Here is a 23,501-nt window from a genome sequence, read left to right on the forward strand (position 1 = left end):
TGGCTGAAGTTTGGTCCATTCTTCTGCCAAAGGAAGGCATTTGTCTCTGCCCGTCAGAGACCCTTAACATGAACGTTTGCTGAAAACAATTTAACCACCATCTTCCCTGCTCTGTTTATATTAGCCTAACCACAACTTCATATCTAGCCACCAGGTAACTGAACAGCTGAGAATCGGTAAAGTAGCCCAACTTCACTAACCCTCCTTTCTGTCTGTTTTTCCAAAGTAATAGCAGCCCTGTACATTTGTGTTTTTCTTACTGTGTTGGCCCTGGCAACCTGTCCGGGGTGTGCCCGACCCTAATCGCAGCTGTTTTACTCAGGCTCCATTCCACTGAGTAGAATAAGTGGTCATGAAAACAGATGAGTGGATGGTTCAAATTCAACTTAAGTATAGTACTATTAATGACGCCATACGATCTAAAAGTAAAACAATAAATGGATAAATAAATACAAAATTTTTAAATGAATACAGATAGAGTGTGCACCTTAGCCACTAGCTGTATTAATTTTTGCAAATAAAGATTCATAGTAAGCATTTAAAAGAAAGCCTTGGAGACATGCCAGTGGTAGTGATACATGCGGATAAGCAGCCAAGTGTGGCAATTACTATTCAGACAGAATACAGTTACTTTTCTGCTATCCATTTATCTTTCCTGACACATGGGAACCAATCAGATTGTTCACAATGCATAAATCGCCAGCCTTCACACACTGCAGTTATGCTCTGGCATTTTGAGTTAATTATTGATCCATGTGGTCAGGGAGTCCTGGAGAGCAGTCTTTCTGTGTGAGGCACCGTGTAGTTGGAGCATGCAGTTTGATTCAGGTGGAGCTTTTGGTGGCAGTGCTCCAGAAACTCTGCGCTGGCCTCTGGTCCGCTTCCACCTGGAAGCATCTGTCTGGCTCAAGTCCTACTCTACACGGAAAGACCAGTCAAGCGCACGCAGGCTCAGTGATCCGCGATTCATTCGGCATCGACCGGTTTCTATGTCAGTGGACAGATAACATAATTTGCTGTGGAGTTTTCCTTTTGAATTCCTCTTTTCTTTACTTCAGAGATTGTTGTTTTTACAGTAATTGCTCACGGTGACTTTTAGTCGACCCAGATCACGCGAAAAGAAAATGCAGAAATTTGTTTGACAGTATTGGATTGTATTTATAGTGCTTGTTATTGCACGTGCTGCATTCGCTTACGTATTTCAGAGGCAGTGGTTGCAAGTATTTAACCTACCTGTCACCTTATCTTACATATAAATCAAAGCACTACATCGATAGAAAAACATGTTTCTATATAATAATATTATTATATTATGTATTCTGTGTTTTCAGTGCAATATATTTGTCTCCTCCAGCTAAAGTCAACTTTATTAACTTGAAATGAATTTTCCCATATGGAAAAGAAATAGTAAAAACTTATATGATTTACTCATGAAAGTGGCCACTTTCTCATTACTTTCATATATCGTTTTAGTAAGTATCCAAAACATACAAGTTTCATTTATATAATTTTTTCAAGGGATCTTATATCTGTTTTCACTCTTGTATGCTTTTCATACAAGTTTCACACAAGACAGATACAAACTTTATAAGATTTATATATATCTTTTCCATATGGGTTTACTTGAAGTCAGGGATTATGAGTACAAGTTTTGAAAATAAGGATTTTACATTTTTCAATTTCTAGTTTCTTCCTGCATCAGCTACCTGTCTCACAAGTGTCTGTGCCTGTGAAGGAAACGCTGTGGATGGCTATAGCAGCACAGCAACAGCGGTGAAAAGTGACATAGACTCAACTACAACACGATCCCTCTGGGATTTTCTGGCAGTGTTTTTGTGAGCGTATAAATTTTAACATCATCAGTCATTTTGTATGCAAATATTTAGCATATAAGTGACAACATCTTTGTCCAAGTGATTCATCATTTAAGAGATGAAAGATTAAGTCTCTGGAGAAGGTTTAGATACCCCGAGGTAAGTCAGTTTCACTTTGTAGTTGTTCATTTTGATAGGGGTAAGGAAGAAAAGTCATAAATATTCCTCTGATCGTGCCGTAAAGAGAACAGGCAGTGAAGCTGTCAGTGGTCTGAGATGATGCCGAAGTTGCGTCTTTACTATAAAGAGTTCATTTACTCAATGCTGATCTATGTCGGTTGTGTCAGGTCAAACTTGATCATATTAATTTTAGTCAATCCTATCGTCACTGCCTTACATCTTTGCTGTTCACAGTAAATTATTTACAGTGTTTCATTTCATTAAGTTTGACTAATTCAAAAATAGATATTTTACTTTCTAGGAAAACAACATGGGAAGAAACTGCTTTGTATCCACACAGTGACACACGCTCAATGCTAAATGACATTTATCATCAGAGGTTCATATTCATTCTGAGCTGAGTGCAGATGCAGTGGTGGGTACATAAATATGTTGAATGAAGGAGACAGACTCTCAATAAATAAAAATGAATATTTGCCAGGTGTATGTATGTTAAAGCTAGATGACATATATAGAGATTATAACAACACTGTTATTGTAGCATATCGTCTAATGATATATATTATTTTATATTATCTAATGTTATATCTATGAAAAACTTGAATGAATAAAAAATTTTGCAATCAGCAAAACTCATCTTTAACTTGTTGGGGTATAGATTGATGAAAGCTTTCACACAGTTTTAAATTAGGCCAGTGGTCGCCAACCTTTTTTGCGGCACGGACCGGTTTAATGTCAGACAATATTTTCACAGACCGGCCTTTAAGGTGTCGCAGATAAATGCAACAAAATAAAATGATAGGACCAAGTCAAAAACCGTGGTATTTTGTAAATACAATATAAATGCAAATTCAAGAAATAAAGTTTTAAAAAATGTTTAGCATCATCTTCTGTCAATACTGAATGTGACGTCATGTGGTTGTTTGGTTGCAGCTGACCTAACATACACTCATGTAAGCTGAACTAGTGACAATAAGAATCGATAACAAAACTAAAATTAAAAATCAGTCACATTTGTGTGAGCCCTGGCTGCAACAATGAGTTCCATGTAAACAAACCGAGGATATACTGTCATTTGCTCTCTCTTTAGCAGTAAGCTAGCTGCACTTAGACAGGAAAATCCAGCTGTTAGCCATAATGTTCGGGTTTGCAAAGTACTTTATAAATGAGGACTGTGTTGAAGAGAGCCTGTTTGAGCCACCAGACTGACAAGCTGCAGTCCACACTCCCATTTTACTGACCAGGCTGGGTCATTTCTAATATGAAGTAATCCAGTCAGTGAGATGATGTGAGGAAAAAACAAAGATCTCCAAAAAGTTTGGCATCTCTTTCTTGGAGCCTCTGCTGTTTTTTCCTTCACACACATTAACCTACTTTCCCTGCAGATGTGCTGATGAGATTCCCGAACTTAGTTATATTTGTGGTGTGATGTGCATGTAGTGGGCTGTTGGATTAGCTTGCGAAGAGAAATGTTATTCTATTTCATTTAATAGCGCTGATCACATTATTTGATTGCACCACTCGGTACACTGCCAGGGAAGGGAGCCAGAGAAGGAAAAACATGTTTCTGTCGGCCCAGTGAACCACCTGTCACCTGGCTCAAACAGTCCTCATTCATAAAGTGCTTTACAAAACCATATTACAACTAACAGTTGGATTTTCCTGTTTCAGTGCAGCTACTCAAACAGCGAACTTACTACTAAAGAGACAGAGAGTGAATCCTTGGTTTGTTAACATAAAACTCATTGTTGCTGCCCTTTGATATGATGCTGATGATGCTGAGATTAATTGACTGAATTCTACCTTCATACCAACTTTATAACATCTAGATAAAGTCAGTATACTGTCAGTGTAGAGGATGGAAATCAGGACAACATCTTGGGGAATTCAGTTGTGTACATCCAGCCCAGTAGCCCAGATCAGCTGATCACACCCTGTACACTGAGAAAATCTAACTGAGTTCTCAGTTGGAATGTTTGTGATTCTTCTCCATGCTGTGCTACTACTACTGATTTTAGGGTTCCCCCACCTGCTGACTCCCACTTTAACCCCTGACTGTACTCATTTTCCTGTTTCGAGGCAGTCACACTCCAACATAGGCAACAGAAAATTGAGATTTTTCTTCAGATTCAAGTTGAGTACTATTAGAATTAAGTTTGTATTCCCATCTTCTTATATTTTTATATTGATACATTATTGTAGCACAAGGCTTAGTTAGCTTTGCACAAAACCAGCTGGTAGAAACATCCTCCAGAGAGCTACTATTTACTTAATTGTTTTGAATACATTTCAGAGCCTGTACTTTTTTCACTTGAGTAAATACATTGAACCAGTAATTCAACTTTTACTGGAGTATTTTTAAAACTAATATTTGTATTGTACAAGGACACTAGATCATGCACCCATTTCCATAAATTTAATAGCAAAGAGCTGTGCATGTTGCAGGTTTGTATTTCTTAAAAAATGTCAATTGTGTGCCTGGGCAATCAGAAGTAATAACCTAAAACTCACCATACTTTTATGATCAGCGCTTATGATGAGAATTATTAGCTTTGATGAAATTACTCTGATTAAAATGTACATGCTAAAAACATTTTCTGTGTTCAGAATACCAACATTAACTTTTTATTACCCTTCTTTCCCTGAGGTTTTTTAGTCTATGCGCCTTCCCTCTTTTTCTGTGCTTTAGCTTATTTGTTCATGTTTTCCTTAACAGCTTTTTCTTTTTTTTAACATTTTCCTGGTTTGGTTTCCTCAAGTTTCTATTTTTTCTGTTAGTTTGGCAAATATACAAGATACAAGTGCAGTCTTGTCGTGAAAGTGTGTTCATGATCATGATCACAGTTATATCAACTATTAAAGACTCTCTGAAAGTGACAGTCGTTTCACCCATAGTCTGTTTACATGGGAAAGAAGGCAGCGTGGGAATATGTCAGTTTTGCTTCAAATGGGAGGGAGTGTATTTTTACAAATCTGGATTTCAGTGCTGCCATATTTATGTCAGTCAAAAAAGTCACCAAGTATAGCTAAATATTACCAAATTACTTGTGTTGTTCAGGTTTTTCATTTGTATTATAAAAGTCTAAAGGCTTACATACGTGAGCTCTAAAGTTATCTAGCAGTACATGGATCTGGTAGTTGGACAATCATCAGCTTGACTGACAAAAATATCATCTCAGTTTCTTGACGACAAAAACGACTTTTTAAACTGTTCTAAGCATTGCTCTTCATCTATTTTGATGCATACAGTGGGGCAAAAAAGCATTTAGTCAGCCACCGATTGTGCAAGTTCCCCCACCTAAAATGATGACAGAGGTCAGTAATTTGCACCAGAGGTACACTTCAACTGTGAGAGACAGAATGTGAAAAAAAAATCCATGAATCCACATGGTAGGATTTGTAAAGAATTTATTCGTAAATCAGGGTGGAAAATAAGTATTTGGTCAATAACAAAAATACAACTCAATACTTTGTAACATAACCTTTGTTGGCAATAACAGAGGTCAAACGTTTACTATAGGTCTTTACCAGGTTTGCACACACAGTAGCTGGTATTTTGGCCCATTCCTCCATGCAGATCTTCTCGAGAGCAGTGATGTTTTGGGGCTGTCGCCGAGCAACACGGACTTTCAACTCCCGCCACAGATTTTCTATGGGGTTGAGGTCTGGAGACTGGCTAGGCCACTCCAGGACTTTCAAATGCTTCTTACGGAGCCACTCCTTTGTTGCCCGGGCGGTGTGTTTTGGATCATTGTCATGTTGGAAGACCCAGCCTCGTTTCATCTTCAAAGTTCTCACTGATGGAAGGAGGTTTTGGCTCAAAATCTCACGATACATGGCCCCATTCATTCTGTCCTTAACACGGATCAGTCGTCCTGTCCCCTTGGCAGAAAAACAGCCCCATAGCATGATGTTTCCACCCCCATGCTTCACAGTAAGTATGGTGTTCTTGGGATGCAACTCAGTATTCTTCTTCCTCCAAACACGACGAGTTGAGTTTATACCAAAAAGTTCTACTTTGGTTTCATCTGACCACATGACATTCTCCCAATCCTCTGCTGTATCATCCATGTGCTCTCTGGCAAACTTCAGACGGGCCTGGACATGCACTGGCTTCAGCAGCGGAACACGTCTGGCACTGCGGGATTTGATTCCCTGCCGTTGTAGTGTGTTACTGATGGTGACCTTTGTTACTTTGGTCCCAGCTCTCTGCAGGTCATTCACCAGGTCCCCCCGTGTGGTTCTGGGATCTTTGCTCACCGTTCTCATGATCATTTTGACCCCACGGGATGAGATCTTGCGTGGAGCCCCAGATCGAGGGAGATTATCAGTGGTCTTGTATGTCTTCCATTTTCTGATGATTGCTCCCACAGTTGATTTTTTCACACCAAGCTGCTTGCCTATTGTAGATTCACTCTTCCCAGTCTGGTGCAGGTCTACAATACTTTTCCTGGTGTCCTTCGAAAGCTCTTTGGTCTTGGCCATGGCGGAGTTTGGAGTCTGACTGTTTGAGGCTGTGGACAGGTGTCTTTTATACAGATGATGAGTTCAAACAGGTGCCATTCATACAGGTAACGAGTGGGGGACAGAAAAGCTTCTTACAGAAGACGTTACAGGTCTGTGAGAGCCAGAGATTTTCCTTGTTTGAGGTGACCAAATACTTACCTTCTAATATTGAACAGAAGTAGATTTTTTGAGACAAGTTGCTACCATCAAACTCAAAACGGGCTAATATTAATTCATTTTATGAAATAGTTAAACATCAGTTTAAAAAAATCGATGTGCTTTCTGGGTTTTTGCAAACCACTGGATTGTGTTTTATGTACATTTTACACAGCAACTACCTTTTTTGAAACCGGGGTTGTTGAAGTGTTTTGTTATCCACATCCGTACAGGTGCATGTTTATAATTCTATAGATCATATAAGCACTATCAGGACGTAGTGGCCTGACTGTTTTGCAGTGCCCTGCCAGTTTCTTCTCTAGGGGAATGCTGTTGCTAGGGGCTTTCTGCTCACAAACAACCAAGAGTCTTTTCATGCTGGCCATCCTGCCAAGCATGTGATCCCCTGGTGTAACAGGATCTCTATTCAGAATAATACACCCGTGTGTCCAGGTCTCACCAAAGAAACAATTCAACCCAGACTCCTGTTCAGCAGGAAAAAATTCTCATTCTTAGACTTTGTGCAGCTGCCAAAATTGGGCTGGTGTCTAAGGGATTTAGAGGGAAAATACAAGGCTAGTCCTATATAGAGTTATCAGCTTAGTAGTTACACCTGCACAATCGAAGAACAGTGGTGCAAAGAAACTTTTTAAAGCCTATTCAGTTTTTTTTTGTATTGTTTTTTTTTTATATTAGCTGCTAATATTGGATGACGGTGCACCACTTTTTGTCCAGCGTGACATTAGCCCCACACCCACTAGGACTGAAACCCTATAGAATGTCATACAGTGATAGGATGAAACATAATGACATTGGAAAACGTACAGTGGACCTGAGAGTTCAAATGCACTGCAACTTAAGAAATCACTGGTGTAAAAACAAAAATTCAGTGTGGCAGTTGATTCAATCAGAGAAAAAACACCTATAAATTATGTATGCCATCTTTGATCACAGGCTATTTGCGGATATTGTTGTTGGTCATGATGGCCAGAACAGCTGAGCTTACATTAAACAGCTTAATCAGTATTTTATGAGATAACTTGGACTGTGAGCCCATGCAGAACCCAGAGCAGGTGCAGGGAGAGAAAAAGGAAACATGTGTTCGGGATGATGAACACCTGGCGTTTCGTTTTCTTGGAAGCCCATAATGACAGTTTAACATTAATGGCAGAATTTGTTGTTGTTCCATATGGTAACGTTTAAAGTTATAGTAATATAATTGAATATATAGTCTGAGTATAATTTGTGTAAGGACAGAAAAGTATGTCTAAATACAGTTCTGTAGAATACATGATATTTATGTTAATGCAAAGTATCATTTTTGACTATAATATGAAATTACTTCTTACATAAACCTGTACTGGTTGCTGGAGTTTATTGTCAATTTGAAGTGCTATTACTGCCGTGGGCAAAATATCCTGACCCTGCATTCTACATAATGGCAGTCACAGCGATGATTGGAAGATTGAAATTATATAATCATAAACAAAACATTATCATTAACAGTGTCAATTCTTTCTCTTTCGGTCTCCTCAGACTCCCTTGTGCCCGAGGACGTCTATCCTTCGTCTCTTTTTTCCTTCTCGTTCCCCTCTTATGCCTTTTGCCAGTGGTTGAGGCTGCTGAGGATACAGCAGCATCCCTGCAGGATGAGGCAATAAGGACACGAGGTGTTATGGATGGCCTGCCACCTATTGCCTCATCCATGGCATTTCCATGGTGCTGCTGTTGCCTCACCACCCTGAGAACTAATCCCTAACTGGGTACAGCTTAAGTGCTACAAAACATAAAAGAATAAATATTAAACATTAAAATAAGTGTCTCTAAGACTTGCTATTGTGAAAATTGTCTTACCAACCTACTTTTGCTTGAAGTTACCCCACTATTTCTTCACCCAGCCAGGCGTCAGTACACCCTGCAGTCCAGTTTCTTTCACAAATATCCAAGAGCAAACACAATTATGTCCACAGTTATTACAACAGAGTTTATAACTTGTGAGCAAATAAAGACTGCCTGCAGGGTGCATCATGTCAAACACTTTCAAGACAATGTAGACTAACCTTTTTGACTATGAGTGCCAACATCTTCATGCCAGTTTCCAAGAACAAAATGAATTTTGTTCAGAGGTAACCTGCCACAACTTCTAACAACTAATAGGATAATTAAGTGGAAAATGACTACTCATATATTACTTGATTTTAAAAATATGCCTATATTGTAAGGCCCCATGGAAACAGCAAGCTCCATCTGTGTATTTATTCAAAACTTCTATATTAGCACATAAACATACTTTTGCAATTTTTTCATCATCCAGCTGTTACCAGGGATTCAACATTAATTAAAATAAATGTGGCAATATGCAAAATCATCGTGGTAAGTTAGCCATGCATTCCTGTCCTTGCTGTTATCCCCACGAAGGAAGGGAATATGTCATTGTCTCCCCATGTCTGTCTGTCTGTTTGTTAGCAGCCTAGCATCCACAGTTTTCGAGATATCATTTTCAAATTTTGAGTGATGGTAGATACCGATAGCAACTCAAGCTAATTTAAGTTTGGTGAAAATCGGGACAAGCTCAAGGTCAATTCAGTAAAATCAGTATGGATTGTCTTCACAACAATATATTAGGCCTTGGGGGACACGAGTACCTAGGTTGGCTGGGATTTTGACCCTGACCTTATTTTCTGATTTTGTTGACTCTGAAAATAAAATTAAAGAAACCATATCCAGAAATATATCAGCTTTAGGACACGTTTCTTCTTTTTTCTCCATACAACACTCTACAACATCTAGCCTTCTAATGAACCAGTCCATGATTCTTCCTTGAAATTGTATACATTATGATTACTTTATTGTAAATGCTAATCATGTTAGAATGCTGCAGTGAGGACAAACAACTTCCTCACTGTGATTGCCTGACCTGTGTGGCTCCTGAGGTTTACTGCTCTTTCTACATGTATATAAGCTGATATAATCAGTCCTGCTTGTCCATTTTTATAAACTCCAACAGAATATGACAAACTACTCATTTTACCAAGTCCTTGAACTGTCCAGTATTGTCATGTGACATTTAAATAAAATGAAATCCATTTCTATCTAGTTTACCATAAAATACATTGCATAATAAAAAATAAGTAGCCCACAAATTGATCTATTTATTTGTCTCTCGAACAGTCCAATCCTTGTGTTTCCCCACTGGTATGCTGGCCAGGCAGGTGTTACAGCAGAACTTTGTGTAAGTGAGCTGCCTCTGCAACAAAGCTTTCTTAGTGTGAAAGACTCCAGAACCACTGTCGTGGACTGCACTTGGCAACATTGCAGTGCTACATTGCGTACAGGTGCATGTTTATAATTCTATAGATCTCCAGTAAAGCGTCTGCTTGTACTGGTCCTCCATTACAGTTAGGTAGGTTGGTTCTGAGCAGGTGCAGCCTCCCCAAGGCTGCCAAACAAAACAAGGAAGCCATAAAATTCACTTCCAGGCTAAGACTGTCAGGATCCTGGGTCTCTCAACCCGTGTTTTTGTGTTTAACCCCGTGTGTTTTGAGTCCAGCATTTGGGTCCTCGCCTGCCTACACACAGCCGCTCCCTGACAAAGACGTTCGAATCAGAGTCTGTCTGCAGAAAGAGACTCACTGGAGAGGTATCTGAATAAACTCTTCAGTTGTGTATTTGTCATAATACTAGTGTTTTACAGTTATTGGAGTGGCGCACCTTGTGTACAATCTAGATATTTAACAGTTAATTCAAGAGTGGAACTTCTTTTATGCTGTGTAACTTTAAGCTGTCTGGCGAAAGTCTGTAATTCTTCAGTTCTTCTTGGGTTCCATATTGTATTATTTTAAAAGACATATAAAGGATCTTACATTTCAAATAATGTGCACTTTCACTACAAACAAGCAGCAACTTTTTAACAGCTTGTACTCAAAACTTTTTTTCCCTTGGTCCTGAGACACGCAGGCATTGAGCAGACTGACGCTCCATGTGTCAGCCAAAGATGCAATAAGATAGCCACAGCTGAAAGAAGACAATACGGAGGCTGTAACCTTATTTCCACCAGACTGTCATGATGAAATCCAACAGTCTATGTGCCAATCGCTCCAAAACCTCAGATGAGCCTTTAATATTGGCAGAAGGGAATTTAATCTCCTCTCCAAGCTGAAAACACTCAGGCTGCCCTAAGATTCACCTCTCCATGACTCAGTGAACTTGCTTTTATTTTTTCCGTTCAAAGAAAAGCTCTTAACCAATCTTCCATTAACAGTTGAAGTAAAATGTGTGGAAAATTCATAAAGTTATTACGGTTGTTACTCTCTGTTACAACTCTTGTTTCCTGTAGGCATGAATTTCCATTTCATTTTATTCTTTCTAACTAGAATTGGCTGAGCGCTGATAAGAACATTTGCTCACACTGTACTTTTCTTTTCTTTAGCAGAATTTCAAACTGGTGTTCTGCTGTGATTTCGATCACTGGATCTTTTTTGTGAAAGCATTTCTGAGTAACAGTAAAATTAATAAACAGATACACATTATTTTATTTTGTCAGAGAATCTTCAATATAGCTGTTATCATTATTACTTTCTTTATGTACATGAAGCTGCAGCTCAGTGTTAGTAGTAGTCTCAAATCTGTTGGTCGGACTCGGCTGGAGACTGTTTGCAGTTTGCCTGTCCTCCCTGTGTATATGGCTCCTCCCACACTCCAAAGAATAATGAATGTACATGTTAGCAAGTGCATCTGAGTAGCACCTGCTGGCTGCTGCTTTCTCTCATAACTCTAGCCTTAAAGTACATTAAGGATGTAATTCAAGTCTGTTTTTCACGGGACTGCATAAGAAAGTTCTCTTTTTAACATGACTATAAGAACCCATCTCTCCCTATTTTTTTTAGGTATCATGAGTTTATCAGAGACATTTCTCTTTTTGTCCTCCAGCTGAGTAATATTTATTTGTGTGTGTGTTTCTTTCTAACAACAAATTACATCAGATTTTTCCCCTCCATCCCTAGTTGGAAGCATATGCCTTTGTGCTTTTTACATGCAGTGCTCTAAATCAGCGGTCCCCAACCTTTTTTTTGTGCTATGGACCGGGTTATGTCCGACAACTTTTTCATTGACCAGCCTTTAAGGTGTCGCGGATAAATACAACAAAATAAAACCAGTACTGGTACCAAAAAAAAAAGAAGATTTATTTATAACACACAGGAAAAGACTGAGGGAATCCGAGTTAGCAATAAAAATGATTAAAAAAAAATAATGATAAATAAAAACCCTGAAAACCATAAATTTCATACCCGAGCCTCAACTCTCGCGGCCCAGTACCAAACGACTCACGGACCGGTACCACTGCTGTAAATTGGTATAGTTGAGGCAAATTCTTATAAAGCAGCTCCATTTATAAAAGGCAAAAACACATTCAAATAGTTAAAGTAAAAATAGTAATAAAAAGGATGTCCTAAACGCTAGGTGAAATAATAAAGCAGTTAAAGCAAATGCACAAAAGCATTTAAGAAAATCGAGGAATGGCAGCACCAGCCAGCTGACTCCTAAAGATTTCAAGGTCATATTCACGTCGATTCTGGAGCATCAGCAATGAATTTTAACTCTATTTTAACACATTATGTGCCAGTACTGATTATAGTTTAGGATTAATATGGTATCACACACTATCAGTCACACATAAACATGCTTTGACTCCGGGAACATCACTTTATCTTCCTCTAGAGAAGTCCTGTCTATTTTCTTTCCCAGTGTGACCAGATGCATGTAGTAGAGCGAGTAGTGAAGGACATTTTACTCACGGCTGCCCCAAAAAAAAAGTCACTCCCACAGCTGTCTTTCCTCAGAATCTAACACACCTTTTAGATGACAGAAAGCTGCATATGGTGGTCTAGATGGAGACAGATGCAGCCGTGAAGCCTGTGTGGCTCACACAGCTAAATGAACTGGCAAAAGATGGAATAAATGCCTGGATGTGGTTTACAAATCTAACAGACTGCTTAAGACTCAGAAATCAGAAAAGAAATTGCATTTGGAGTTATGTGTGAAATAATTTTCTAGGCCAGCATGAGAATATTATTTTTCACCACAATGAGAGGAAAAGAAAAGATATGAAAGAGCTCACTGTCAGCAATACTCCCTGCTTCTAAAACATTATTATTTTTTTTGGCTTCCAGATATGAAATGGTCTGTGTCTAACCTAAAATTTAGATTTTATTCATCTTCCATGTGATGTGTTACATTGCAAACACAGTAAGCCAGCAACAGCAACAGAAAATCCATACCTGCAGTGAAGGTATCCTTCATAGTAGCAGGGTTTCTGCCAGGAAAATTAGGTAAGTTCGAGGGGGGTAGAGTCAGTACTTGGAAGTATCCACCTACTATAATTCTACTACCTAATTTTGTATGTGTCTGTGTGTAGCTCTGCACTGCCGGACTTGCAATAAACTGGATACCCTGAGTAGATTATCTGATTAGATGCTGAAACAACCTATTGACTTTATCATTACATTACATTCAGTTTACTGGCAGAGAGATTTTTCCTTATTACATGGAGGCAAAGCTACTTTTTTAGTAGCCCATTTTAAATACAATAAAACTTGCTTGATACGATGGCCCAGAGAGTTCAAATACACCACAACTTAAGAAAACACCGGCAAACAAAAAACAGCTGCAAAAGTGCACAAAACACAACAGAAGTGTTTTTACAGTGCATCAGCTAATGCAGATATACAATTGGTAAAGGACTAAATAGGCTTCTGTTGTTTTTTGTGTCCTTTTGTTGGTCTTTTCTTAAGTTGCAGTGCATGTGAACCCTCAAGGCCGCCTTTAAAATGTAAAAACAAGAGTAACATAAAACACGCAAAATACACAATCCGAAATAATAGATTATTTTAATATTAATATGACAATTGTCTTTGTCTTATTATACAAACAAAATATTGTATTTTTTCATGTCTAATGCATTTTCATGATAATTAGTAAAATGACTCTGTCCTCTCATACGGTGTACATTTTAGGACATCGTCAGGTATCAGACAAAAAATTGTCAGGTGTCAGTTGTCAAAAAAAAAATTGTCAGGTATCAGAAAAAAAATTGTCAGGTGTCAGAAAAAAAATTGTCAGGTGTCAGTTGTCAAAAAAAAAAAAGTCAGGTATCAGAAAAAAAATTGTCAGGTGTCAGAAAAAAAAATTGTCAGGTGTCAGAAAAAAAATTGTCAGGTGTCAGTTGTCAAAAAAAAAAAAGTCAGGTATCAGAAAAAAAATTGTCAGGTGTCAGTTGTCAAAAAAAAAAAAGTCAGGTATCAGAAAAAAAATTGTCAGGTGTCAGAAAAAAAATTGTCAGGTGTCAGGTGTCAGAAAAAAAAATGTCAGGTATCAGAAAAAAAATTGTCAGGTGTCAGACAAAAAAGTTGTCAGGTGTCAGAAAAAAAATTGTCAGGTGTCAGAAAAAAAATTGTCAGGTGTCAGTTGTCAAAAAAAAAAAGTCAGGTATCAGAAAAAAAAATGTCAGGTATCAGAAAAAAAAATGTCAGGTGTCAGACAAAAAAGTTGTCAGGTGTCAGAAAAAAAATTGTCAGGTGTCAGACAAAAAAGTTGTCAGGTGTCAGAAAAAAAAATTGTCAGGTGTCAGTTGTCAAAAAAAAAATTGTCAGGTATCAGAACACAAGGTACCAGAGAGAAAATCTTCCTGCAGGTGGCGCTGTTGTCATGTCCCACCCGAATTGATTTCCAAATATGTCATCAACGTGTGACCGTGGGAGAGCGTAAGGTCATTGACCTCACCGGAGTTTTACCGTGGTTCAGGCTCCTAACGACACAAGGTAAGTTTAACTTTTTCTCCCTTTTGTTCATATTTTTGCCACAGTTGTGTTATATTAAGTTGCAGTTATGTTGTGAAAGTTACATATCAGAGACGGAAAGCCAGTTTTGTACGAAACCAAATCAGTACTATTTTTGTCTGGCTAATTCATTCTAGCTAGCGACAGTGGTGAAACGTGATTCAAATTTAAACTGTTCAGTAATTGTTTTGTATACATTTCAGCAAATGGACAAGCTGAAAGCTCACGAGCAGCCTGCATCCTTTCTGTCGCTCTTTTTCTTTATTTCTCTTTTCTATATTGCTGCTGTCGGGATATTTTTTGATCCCGATATGTTTTTTTCTGTTGTTGTTTTTAGACTTTGCTGCAATATGTCATCTGACGATGATGAAAGGAGTATCCGACTCTGGCTGGTTCCCATGACTGTACCAAAAATACTTTTTTTTTTTTAATTAAAAAAAGAGCATTAAAAATAAATGACTAAAGTACAACTTATTTATTAACTACTGTTCACCTCTTTCATATCAAAGAAGTGTATTTTTTGCTACACATGTTTTATTTGTGGGCACTGAATAGACGATGCTTTTAGTGTAATTGCCACATAAAAAGATTTAGTACTTTACTGGTTAATTACTTATGTTCAGTGTAAGAGGTGGGTGATCAATTAGACTGTTGTTGTTACACTTAACCTTTCAAGATATGATGATAATAACATTGTTCAACAAAGGCTTAAAACAAAAGGAAATCAGCTGTGCACTGAATTCATATGGGCATAAAATAAGGTAAGTCTGCATTTCAACAGTTTCCGTGACAACTCTCTAAAATGACAAAACATGCAGTTTGCATTTAATATAATGTAAGTCTGTGTTGTCTTTTAACAGTGAGAGGCATCTGAGATGAGTTTTAAAACTTCTAGGGTTGAAGCGAATATGCCCCCAACGACCTTTTACTGAAATCCACAAAGCTGTGGAGGTAAGCGTTAAAACATCAGTGCAAAAAATATATATTTTCCTGAAGTCTGTGTCGTGAGCTATTGTAGAAACAATAAATGTTATTTTCTGTAGTGATTTAAAAAAAAAAAAAAACATTCAATTGTCTGTTTGTTTGCTTTTTAGAGTGAGATGAAACAGTGGTCTCCTGAACAAGGAATCAGGGCAATGGTAAAGCGGGTAAGGGATGTCAGAGGAGTGCGGCCTTGTTACAGGTTGGTTAAATAGTGTGTATATGATCAAGTGTTCTCTTGTTTTACTGTTGAGCTCAGAGTAAAATCTATTGTTACTGTAGAGACGATGTTGCTAATATAATGAGGTATATGGATGCAAGTGGTCTTCAGAGGAGATCTCCTGGAAAGAAGAAAATTCCCTGTCGGAATTACATCAGCCGTGGTCCAAATGACACACGGCACATTGATGGTATTTATTTTATCTTTTCAATTAACCTTCCAAACATGTTTTGATGGTACTTCTGTTGAAACAAATTGTAATTATTATTTGTTGTTTCATATAGGCAATGATAAACTGAAGTTCTTTGGAATGTGGATACATTTGGGGATTGATGGGTAGGTTTGAATATGGCATTCGCTACTTAATTTATTATATTCAGTGATAGTACAAAGTTGCTTCAAGATAAGGATGTGCGGTAAACTGAGGTGTTATCTCTCCTGAGTAGTCTAGGGCAGGGATGGGCAAGTCCAGGCCTCGAGGGCCGGTGTCCTGCAGGTTTTAGATGTGTCCTTGATCCACAGCTGATTCAAATGGCTAAATTACCCTCACAACATGTTTTGTAGTTCTCCAGAGGCCTGGTAATGAACTAATCATTTTATTCAAGTGTGTTTACCCAGGGTGATATCTAAAACATGCAGGACACTGGCCCTCGAGGTCTGGATTTGGCCAAGCCTGGTCTAAGGGACCAAGATAAAGTATGAATAGTGAAGGAGGATTCAAGATGGCGGTTTTTAAAAGGCTTATTTCCTGCTAGTCTTAAAGTTCCATTTCAGACTGGCAGTTAATTTCAGGGAGGGCCAAGACCAACACAACAAACAAAACATCCCTGATATAAAGTAAACAGAATTTAACTCCAAAGAAAATAAAATGTACAATTTACGATAACCTACCTAACCAACACATAAACAGGAGAATACAAGGGATTACAAAACAAAAGGCAGCTCTCCCCTCGCGTCAGTCTGAACACAGTCAAGAGTCACATTCAATTCCAAAGGCATGTAAGCCTACACAACTATGGCAGTCAAAATGGCCGGAGGAACCAGAAACAACGCCTAGACATAATACAATGGAAAACCAGCATACTCTTGGGGAATGTAACAAAAACCAAACATAGTGCCAAAACATGATTAAATCATATGTACAAGTGGCCACTTTTCTGTTTCTTTCTTTTCAGATTTTCCAGGAAGGTTCTATGGCTAAAGGTGGGCACATCCAACCGCAAGCAAAACTTTGTGGCCAGATACTTCTTTGAGGCTGTTCAAGAACAGGGTGGTATGCAATATACTAAAAAATGGGGGTTTAAAAAAGATTACATTTTGTTAATAAATTTATTTTTTCATCATTCACTAATTATCTTCAGTTTGTGTCTTTAGGCTGTCCTCAAATGATTCGGGGGGACAGAGGAAAGGAGAACCTTGTTGTGGGTCAAATGCAGATGGCATTTCACATGCGAGATCTTGGGAATCAGGCATGGAGGTGCTTCAGAATGGGGACATCAGTGCACAACCAGGTATGTCTTTAAGCTGGTAAATGACTATTTCTAAAGTAACAACCTGACAACAAAACTGATAATGTCATGTTTCTGTTGTTTAGAGAGCTGAATGTTTCAACAGTATTTTAAAGCGGACATGGATTAAGAAATGGCTGACACCATTTGAGGTAAAGCAAATCTTTCACCTGTAAAACCTATTAACAAAGAGTAGCCATCCAAATTTCGTTAAACATACGATGGATTAGTTTATCTGAAAACACAAGGCCAGAATCTGTGTTTATGTACATCTGTACCTTTTCACTAATGAAATTCTCACCTTCACAACTTATGTCTTTTTCAAAACAACATGCGTAGGCCATGATGGAGTCTGGGATCCTTGAACTGGACAATCCTGTGCACATGTAAGTCAATATTTTTAGACATGAAAAATAATCAAGCAGCAGTATGAAAGTATGTGGTCTAGGAATGCCTTTGTTTTTTGAGTACTGATTAAAATTTAGCTTTTACTTATTCTACCTCAAAGAAGCAGATGAACATATTAATTTTTTAATTCTCCTTTTTCATAGCAACTGCTTGCAGTACTCACACTTGCCACTGCTTCAAAGAGACTTAAAAACGGAGCAAACAGTTTGGAACACCCATGACATCCGCAAGCAACGCAATGCACCTGGTCCATTTGGGAAACCCGACCTTCTGTTTACCTCACCACCTCCTGGTATGTCATTTGAAAGCCTGTGGGGTTTTATTTTTTTGTTTGTTTTTTTAACTTTCATTAGTTTACTTTTACTTTGATATAGCACTCTTCACAGGATAAAAACCACAAAGTGGCTTCACAATAATATAAAACAGATAAACATAAAACAGCACAATCGAACATACAGAATAAATGCAATCAAGGAAACGTAATGATGGAGGCAGAGCATTCCATGACCTGGGAGCCACCGCTTTGGAAGATCTCTTGCCTCTGGTCTTCTGGTGGGACTACTAACAGCCATTGATTAGATGATCACAGGCTGGGAGAGGGAGCGTGGGGTTCTATAAGATCAGAAATTAAGGCAGGAGCTTCACGATTCGGAGCATTGAAAGTCATTACTAAAATTTTTAAATGAATTTTCTAAAATATACTGGAAGCCAGTGTAATGAGCGTAAAACTGTTATAATGTGTTTTCTCTTTTGTGTCTTCCGAAGAAGCCTACTTGTAGTACAATAAGAGATTTCTGAATTTCTACTGTCAATACTAAAATGGCTTCATATTGACACCTTTAACTAAAAATTTATCTAAATGTTTGAGTGATATTTCCATCTTTAAGTTTCTGTAATAACATCTGTAAACACTGACTGCTTCTTATACAGGTTCTAGAACAGCTTTGTCATTATTCATTTATTTTTAACATTCAAAGTGAACATCTTTTCAATATTGTCTTTCATTCGCAGGATATGGCAATGTACTGCACATTGTTGACCCAGACCTTTTAGACTATGCCAAGCAATTAATCTGTGAGAGGGAAGAGCCTTCACTGGTAGCAAACCAGGAATTCAGAGACATGTGCCAGAACATTTTAGAAAACAGCCAGTTTCCCTGCACACCTGATGGTTGCCTTGCTGCATACCTCATGCTAGTCCAAGAGCTCACAACTGCCATGAACAGAAATGCAGTTCCTACACTTTCTACGTTTGCCGAGGCAAATGACATATACATCTTTCTGAAGAGAGAGAGGATGGAAGGTGCACCAGTAAACATTTCCAATGACCAATAAAATCATACAACAGTGTTTGTTAACATTTATTTATCCTTGTTTAAAATCAACAGGTAATTTGAAAACTGTCTGACCAACAAAATGTACAATAAAATGTTGAAATACAATTGACAAGGTGCCATCTTTCATAATGATTCAGTGTTTCATTTACCACAACTTTTGTTAACAATAATGTAGAACATAATTCACATTGAAAGACTTTTGAACTGCAGACTGTAGCAACATTACCACTTGTAGCCATATCGGCTCGTAAGATCAAGGCCTGACTTGAGAAACTTAACAACATCAGATGCGGAAGGCCTTGAGTCTGGGTCATAGCTCACCAAACCACCAAGAAAACTGTTTTTGTCACTGAGATGTGATAGGGCATGTGGTGGGTTTTTGGTGGCCATTAGTGCAGCCAGTTCTCTTTGTTTTTTAACCATCCACGGAGCGGAACCCGTCAGGATCTCCAGATATGTGGCTCCGAGGGACCACATGTCTGTCTGGAACGAGGCCTCTTCAAACATCAGTATGCATTAAGGGGCCATGTAAAGATATGTGCCACCAGCTGGACCAGTAGCCTGGGCAGTGAACTTACTCCCTTGACGAAGCATCACAGTGTCTCTTATGTTTGCCATGCCCCAGTCTGTCAGGACTGCCTTCTTAGAAGGGTGGTGAACCTATAAGGTATACATATGAGAACTTACCAGGTTGTCTAAAATTTCACAAATGTTATCAAAAATGTCATTCCAAAGACCACAGCTCATAATTGGGGAAAAAAAAAAACCCTCAAAGCTTTTAGCACCCAGATCACCCAATCACTGCAGATTTATTCTGAGATTGTTTATTATACCCAACATTAAAATTAACAGATTGGTTAATGATCCAACCCGGTTTTATAGTCCTGTGCATTTTTTAATCCCCATTCCACTTAAGCAAGTGGTACAGACTAATAAAAGAATAGAAACTTTCAGTTTGTAAAGCCTAAACTTACAACATGTTTGGGAATTTTGTAGGTGTGCAAGAACCAACATATTAAAGAAAAATTGGACTATTAAAGAAACAATGTAAGGCTTCTTACTTTAAAAAAAAAATCCTTTATATGAATATGCCAGAAAAGTGTCTCATTGTTCAAATGTAGTGTTTAATAGACTGAAGAGAATAAAGTTAAATAAATAATATACTATTTTTATTTTGATCTTCAAAAACAAAGTGGAGAAAAAGAAAAATACAATATGGCTTACCATGACATTTGCTGGCTTTATATCCTGGTGAATGATTCTCTGTGCATGGATGTACTCTACTGCCATGGATAAGTCCAGTGATATGAAACCGGCATCATCCCCTTCAAGCTATCGGGACAATATATAATATTAATAAAACAATGCATAGCCAGGTGTGACAATCTAACATGTCTACCACTGGAAATGTATTACTTCAAATAGGATTAGTATTCAAATGCAACTGCTCGTAAGCTTTCAGCTTGGCCATTTGCTGAAATGTATACAAAACAATTACTGAACAGTTTAAATTTGAATCACGTTTCACCACTGTCGCTAGCTAGAATGAATTAGCCAGACAAAAATAGTACTGATTTGGTTCCGTACAAAACTGGCTTTCCGTCTCTGATATGTAACTTTCACAACATAACTGCAACTTAATATAACACAACTGTGGCAAAAATATGAACAAAGGGGAGAAAAAGTTAAACTTACCTTGTGTCGTTAGGAGCCTGAACCACGGTAAAACTCCGGTGAGGTCAATGACCTTACGCTCTCCCACGGTCACACGTTGATGACGTATTTGGAAATCAATTCGGGTGGGACATGACAACAGCGCCACCTGCAGGAAGATTTTCTCTCTGGTACCTTGTGTTCTGACACCTGACAACTTTTTTTCTGACACCTGACAATTTTTTTTCTGATACCTGACGATGTCCTAAAATGTACACCGTGTAACATGTTGACTCATGTGTGTATCAGCCACTAGATGGCACTGTGTTGCTGCAATGTGTGTAATTCACTCGCGAGCAAGAAGCTTCAGGGGCAAGAAAAAAGAATACGAAATAAAGTGGAATCGGAGCAGAGTTTGGTGTGTGCGTGCAGTTAGTAAGAAGCTCGGTATACATACAAAAACAACACATGGTGTCAGAGTAGCGGATTCTACGCAATCCCTCGCCGTCGGACAGCGCAGACATGGAGGCTTACGGCGTTCCCACACCGCGTATGGATTGGGACTCCAGCAACCTGCCCGAGACATGGCGGCGTTTCAAGCAGCACGCCGAGCTAATGTTCGCTGGTCCTCTTCGGGGGAAGGAGGAGGCAGACAAATGCAGCTACCTTCTTCTATGGGTCGGTGAGAAAGGACGGGACGTCTACAACACGTGGACGCTCACCGCAGACGACTCCCGAAAGCTTCAGACGTACTACGATAAGTACACTGATTACGTCATACCGAAAGCTAACCCAATCTACGCCCGATATAAGTTTCATGAAAAGATGCAGGGTGAAAATGAGACATTTGAACAGTTTATTACGGAACTGAAACTACTTGCTAAAGACTGTGGGTACCCAAATACAGATGAAATTGTCAGGGATCGCATTGTATTTGCCACTAACTCGCCACACGTCCGAGAAAAGCTACTCAGCCAAGGCGCAGAGCTCACGCTAGAGAAAGCTATAGATATAGCACGATCACACGAGCTAGCAAAGCAACAGCTAAAAACTATGGGTCACTCCAGGGGCCAAGAAACTGTGCACGCCATCGGCAGGAAATCGCACAGACAAGAATATCAAACAAGAAGCGTGAGACCAAAAGAACACGCTAATGCAACACTAAAAACGTGCAGCTATTGTGCCGGACAACACAGTAATAAAGACACCTGCCCAGCAAAAGGGAAGCAATGTGCAAAATGCAAGAAAATGAACCATTTTGCGAGAGCATGCAGGTCAAGACTCCCTCCGCAGACAAAAGCCCACCTCAAATCAGTACACACTGTGAGAGAGAACATAGAAATGTCAACTATAGACACAGATGAGGACCAAGACTGTTTCTACATTGATAGCATCACCATAGAAAATGAAGGAAGAAAGGATGAGCAAGCATATGCAGACATGCAGCTTGGTTCCCCCCCCACAGACAGTGAGGTTTAAAGTTGACACTGGGGCGCAAGCAAACACAATTCCAGCCAACATGTTCCAGACACTCTTCCCACATGTGACACTGAAGCCTGTCACACACAAGCTCACAGATTACGGGGGACACTCACTCAGCATGGAAGGGAAATGTCAGCTAAAATGCAAACACAAAGACAAAACCTGCACGTTGGAATTCCATGTTGTTAACACAAGCGCCCCACCTGTATTAGCAATGAAAGCTTGCCGTGACCTTAACCTGGTAAGGATTGTGATGGCAGTGACGGAGGAAAGAGGCAAGACAACCAACAGTTCACAGGCAATACTAGACGAATATGCAGACGTATTCAAAGGGATAGGAGAATTTCCTGGTGAATGCAGTTTCCATGTAAATCCAGACGTTGCACCCACAGTCAGCCCACCTCGTCGGATTCCCATTGCTCTGCGAGCCCGACTCAAAGACGAGCTCGACAACATGGAAAGGAACCAAATCATATGCAAGGTCACAGATCCTACGGACTGGGTGAATGCACTTGTTGTCGTGGAAAAACCCAAGACGGGCAGACTCAGAGTATGTCTGGACCCCAGACCCCTCAACAAGGCTATACAAAGACCCCATTACCCTCTACCCACCTTAGAGGATGTCACCACAAAACTTGCTGGGGCCAAGTATTTCAGTGTTTTGGACGCCAGATCAGGCTACTGGGCCATTAAGCTAAGCCACGAATCATCTCTGTTAACCACATTTAATACTGTGTTTGGCAGGTACCGCTTCCTCAGGTTGCCATTCGGCATAATCTCAGCTCAGGATGAGTTCCAGCGACGCGTGGACGAGACCTACGAGGGCCTGAGGGGCGTGGCAGCCATTGTGGACGACGTACTGGTCTTCGGAGAAACCAAACAGGAGCATGACGACAACCTGAGGGCCATGCTGCAGCGCAGCAGAGAGAGAGGTGTAAAACTGAACCCTGACAAGTGCACCATCTGCGTCAAAGAGGTCAGTTACTTCGGTCACACATTGTCACACGAAGGGCTGAAACCAAATCCACAAAAAGTAAAAGCAGTCCAAGACATGGCGCCCCCACAGAACAGGGCGGAATTGGAAACAGTGCTGGGGATGGTTAATTATTTAGCAAGATTTGCCCCACACCTGTCAGAGATAAACGCACCGCTCCGCCAGCTGTTAAAGCAGGACAGTGAGTTTGTATGGGACAAGAACCATGACAGAGCCTTTCAACGAATGAAGGAGCTGATCACTAAAGAACCAGGCCCAGTTCTCTCCTTCTTCGACCCCAAGAAAGCGCTACGACTGTGATGCTGCAGGACGGCAAGCCAGTTGCCTACGCATCCAAGTCACTTAACAGCACTGAGCAGAACTATGCCCAAATAGAAAAAGAGCTGTATGCTGTTCTCTTTGGTTGCAAGCGGTTCCACGAGTACATG

At 39.4% G+C, this 23,501-nt stretch overlaps 1 protein-coding gene and 2 long non-coding RNA genes across 3 annotated transcripts; 2 read left to right on the forward strand and 1 right to left on the reverse strand.

Moving 5' to 3' along the window:
- Positions 1-14,405: 14,405 nt before the first annotated feature.
- Positions 14,406-15,367, forward strand: LOC112434952 (uncharacterized). Its single transcript, XR_003024323.2, has 4 exons — positions 14,406-14,473; positions 14,829-14,866; positions 15,168-15,252; positions 15,352-15,367. It is a non-coding gene; the product is annotated as an uncharacterized LOC112434952 (long non-coding RNA).
- A 21-nt stretch (positions 15,368-15,388) lies between these two features.
- LOC106674947 (uncharacterized) lies at positions 15,389-19,049 on the forward strand. The gene is made up of 10 exons (XM_014408514.4): positions 15,389-15,442; positions 15,586-15,674; positions 15,755-15,882; positions 15,977-16,028; positions 16,868-16,965; positions 17,067-17,203; positions 17,287-17,352; positions 17,540-17,586; positions 17,752-17,900; positions 18,620-19,049. The coding sequence occupies exons 2-10, from the start codon at positions 15,592-15,594 to the stop codon at positions 18,940-18,942; spliced, it is 1,083 nt and encodes a 360-aa protein (XP_014264000.3). The 5' UTR covers positions 15,389-15,442; positions 15,586-15,591; the 3' UTR covers positions 18,943-19,049.
- A 415-nt stretch (positions 19,050-19,464) lies between these two features.
- LOC112435049 (uncharacterized) lies at positions 19,465-20,814 on the reverse strand. The gene is made up of 3 exons (XR_013093888.1): positions 20,640-20,814; positions 20,169-20,276; positions 19,465-19,604 (listed from the first exon to the last, which is right to left on the reverse strand). It is a non-coding gene; the product is annotated as an uncharacterized LOC112435049 (long non-coding RNA).
- Positions 20,815-23,501: the final 2,687 nt, after the last annotated feature.

This window comes from Maylandia zebra, linkage group LG17, assembly GCF_041146795.1.
Source record: "Maylandia zebra isolate NMK-2024a linkage group LG17, Mzebra_GT3a, whole genome shotgun sequence".
Classification (NCBI taxonomy): Eukaryota; Metazoa; Chordata; class Actinopteri; order Cichliformes; family Cichlidae; genus Maylandia; species Maylandia zebra.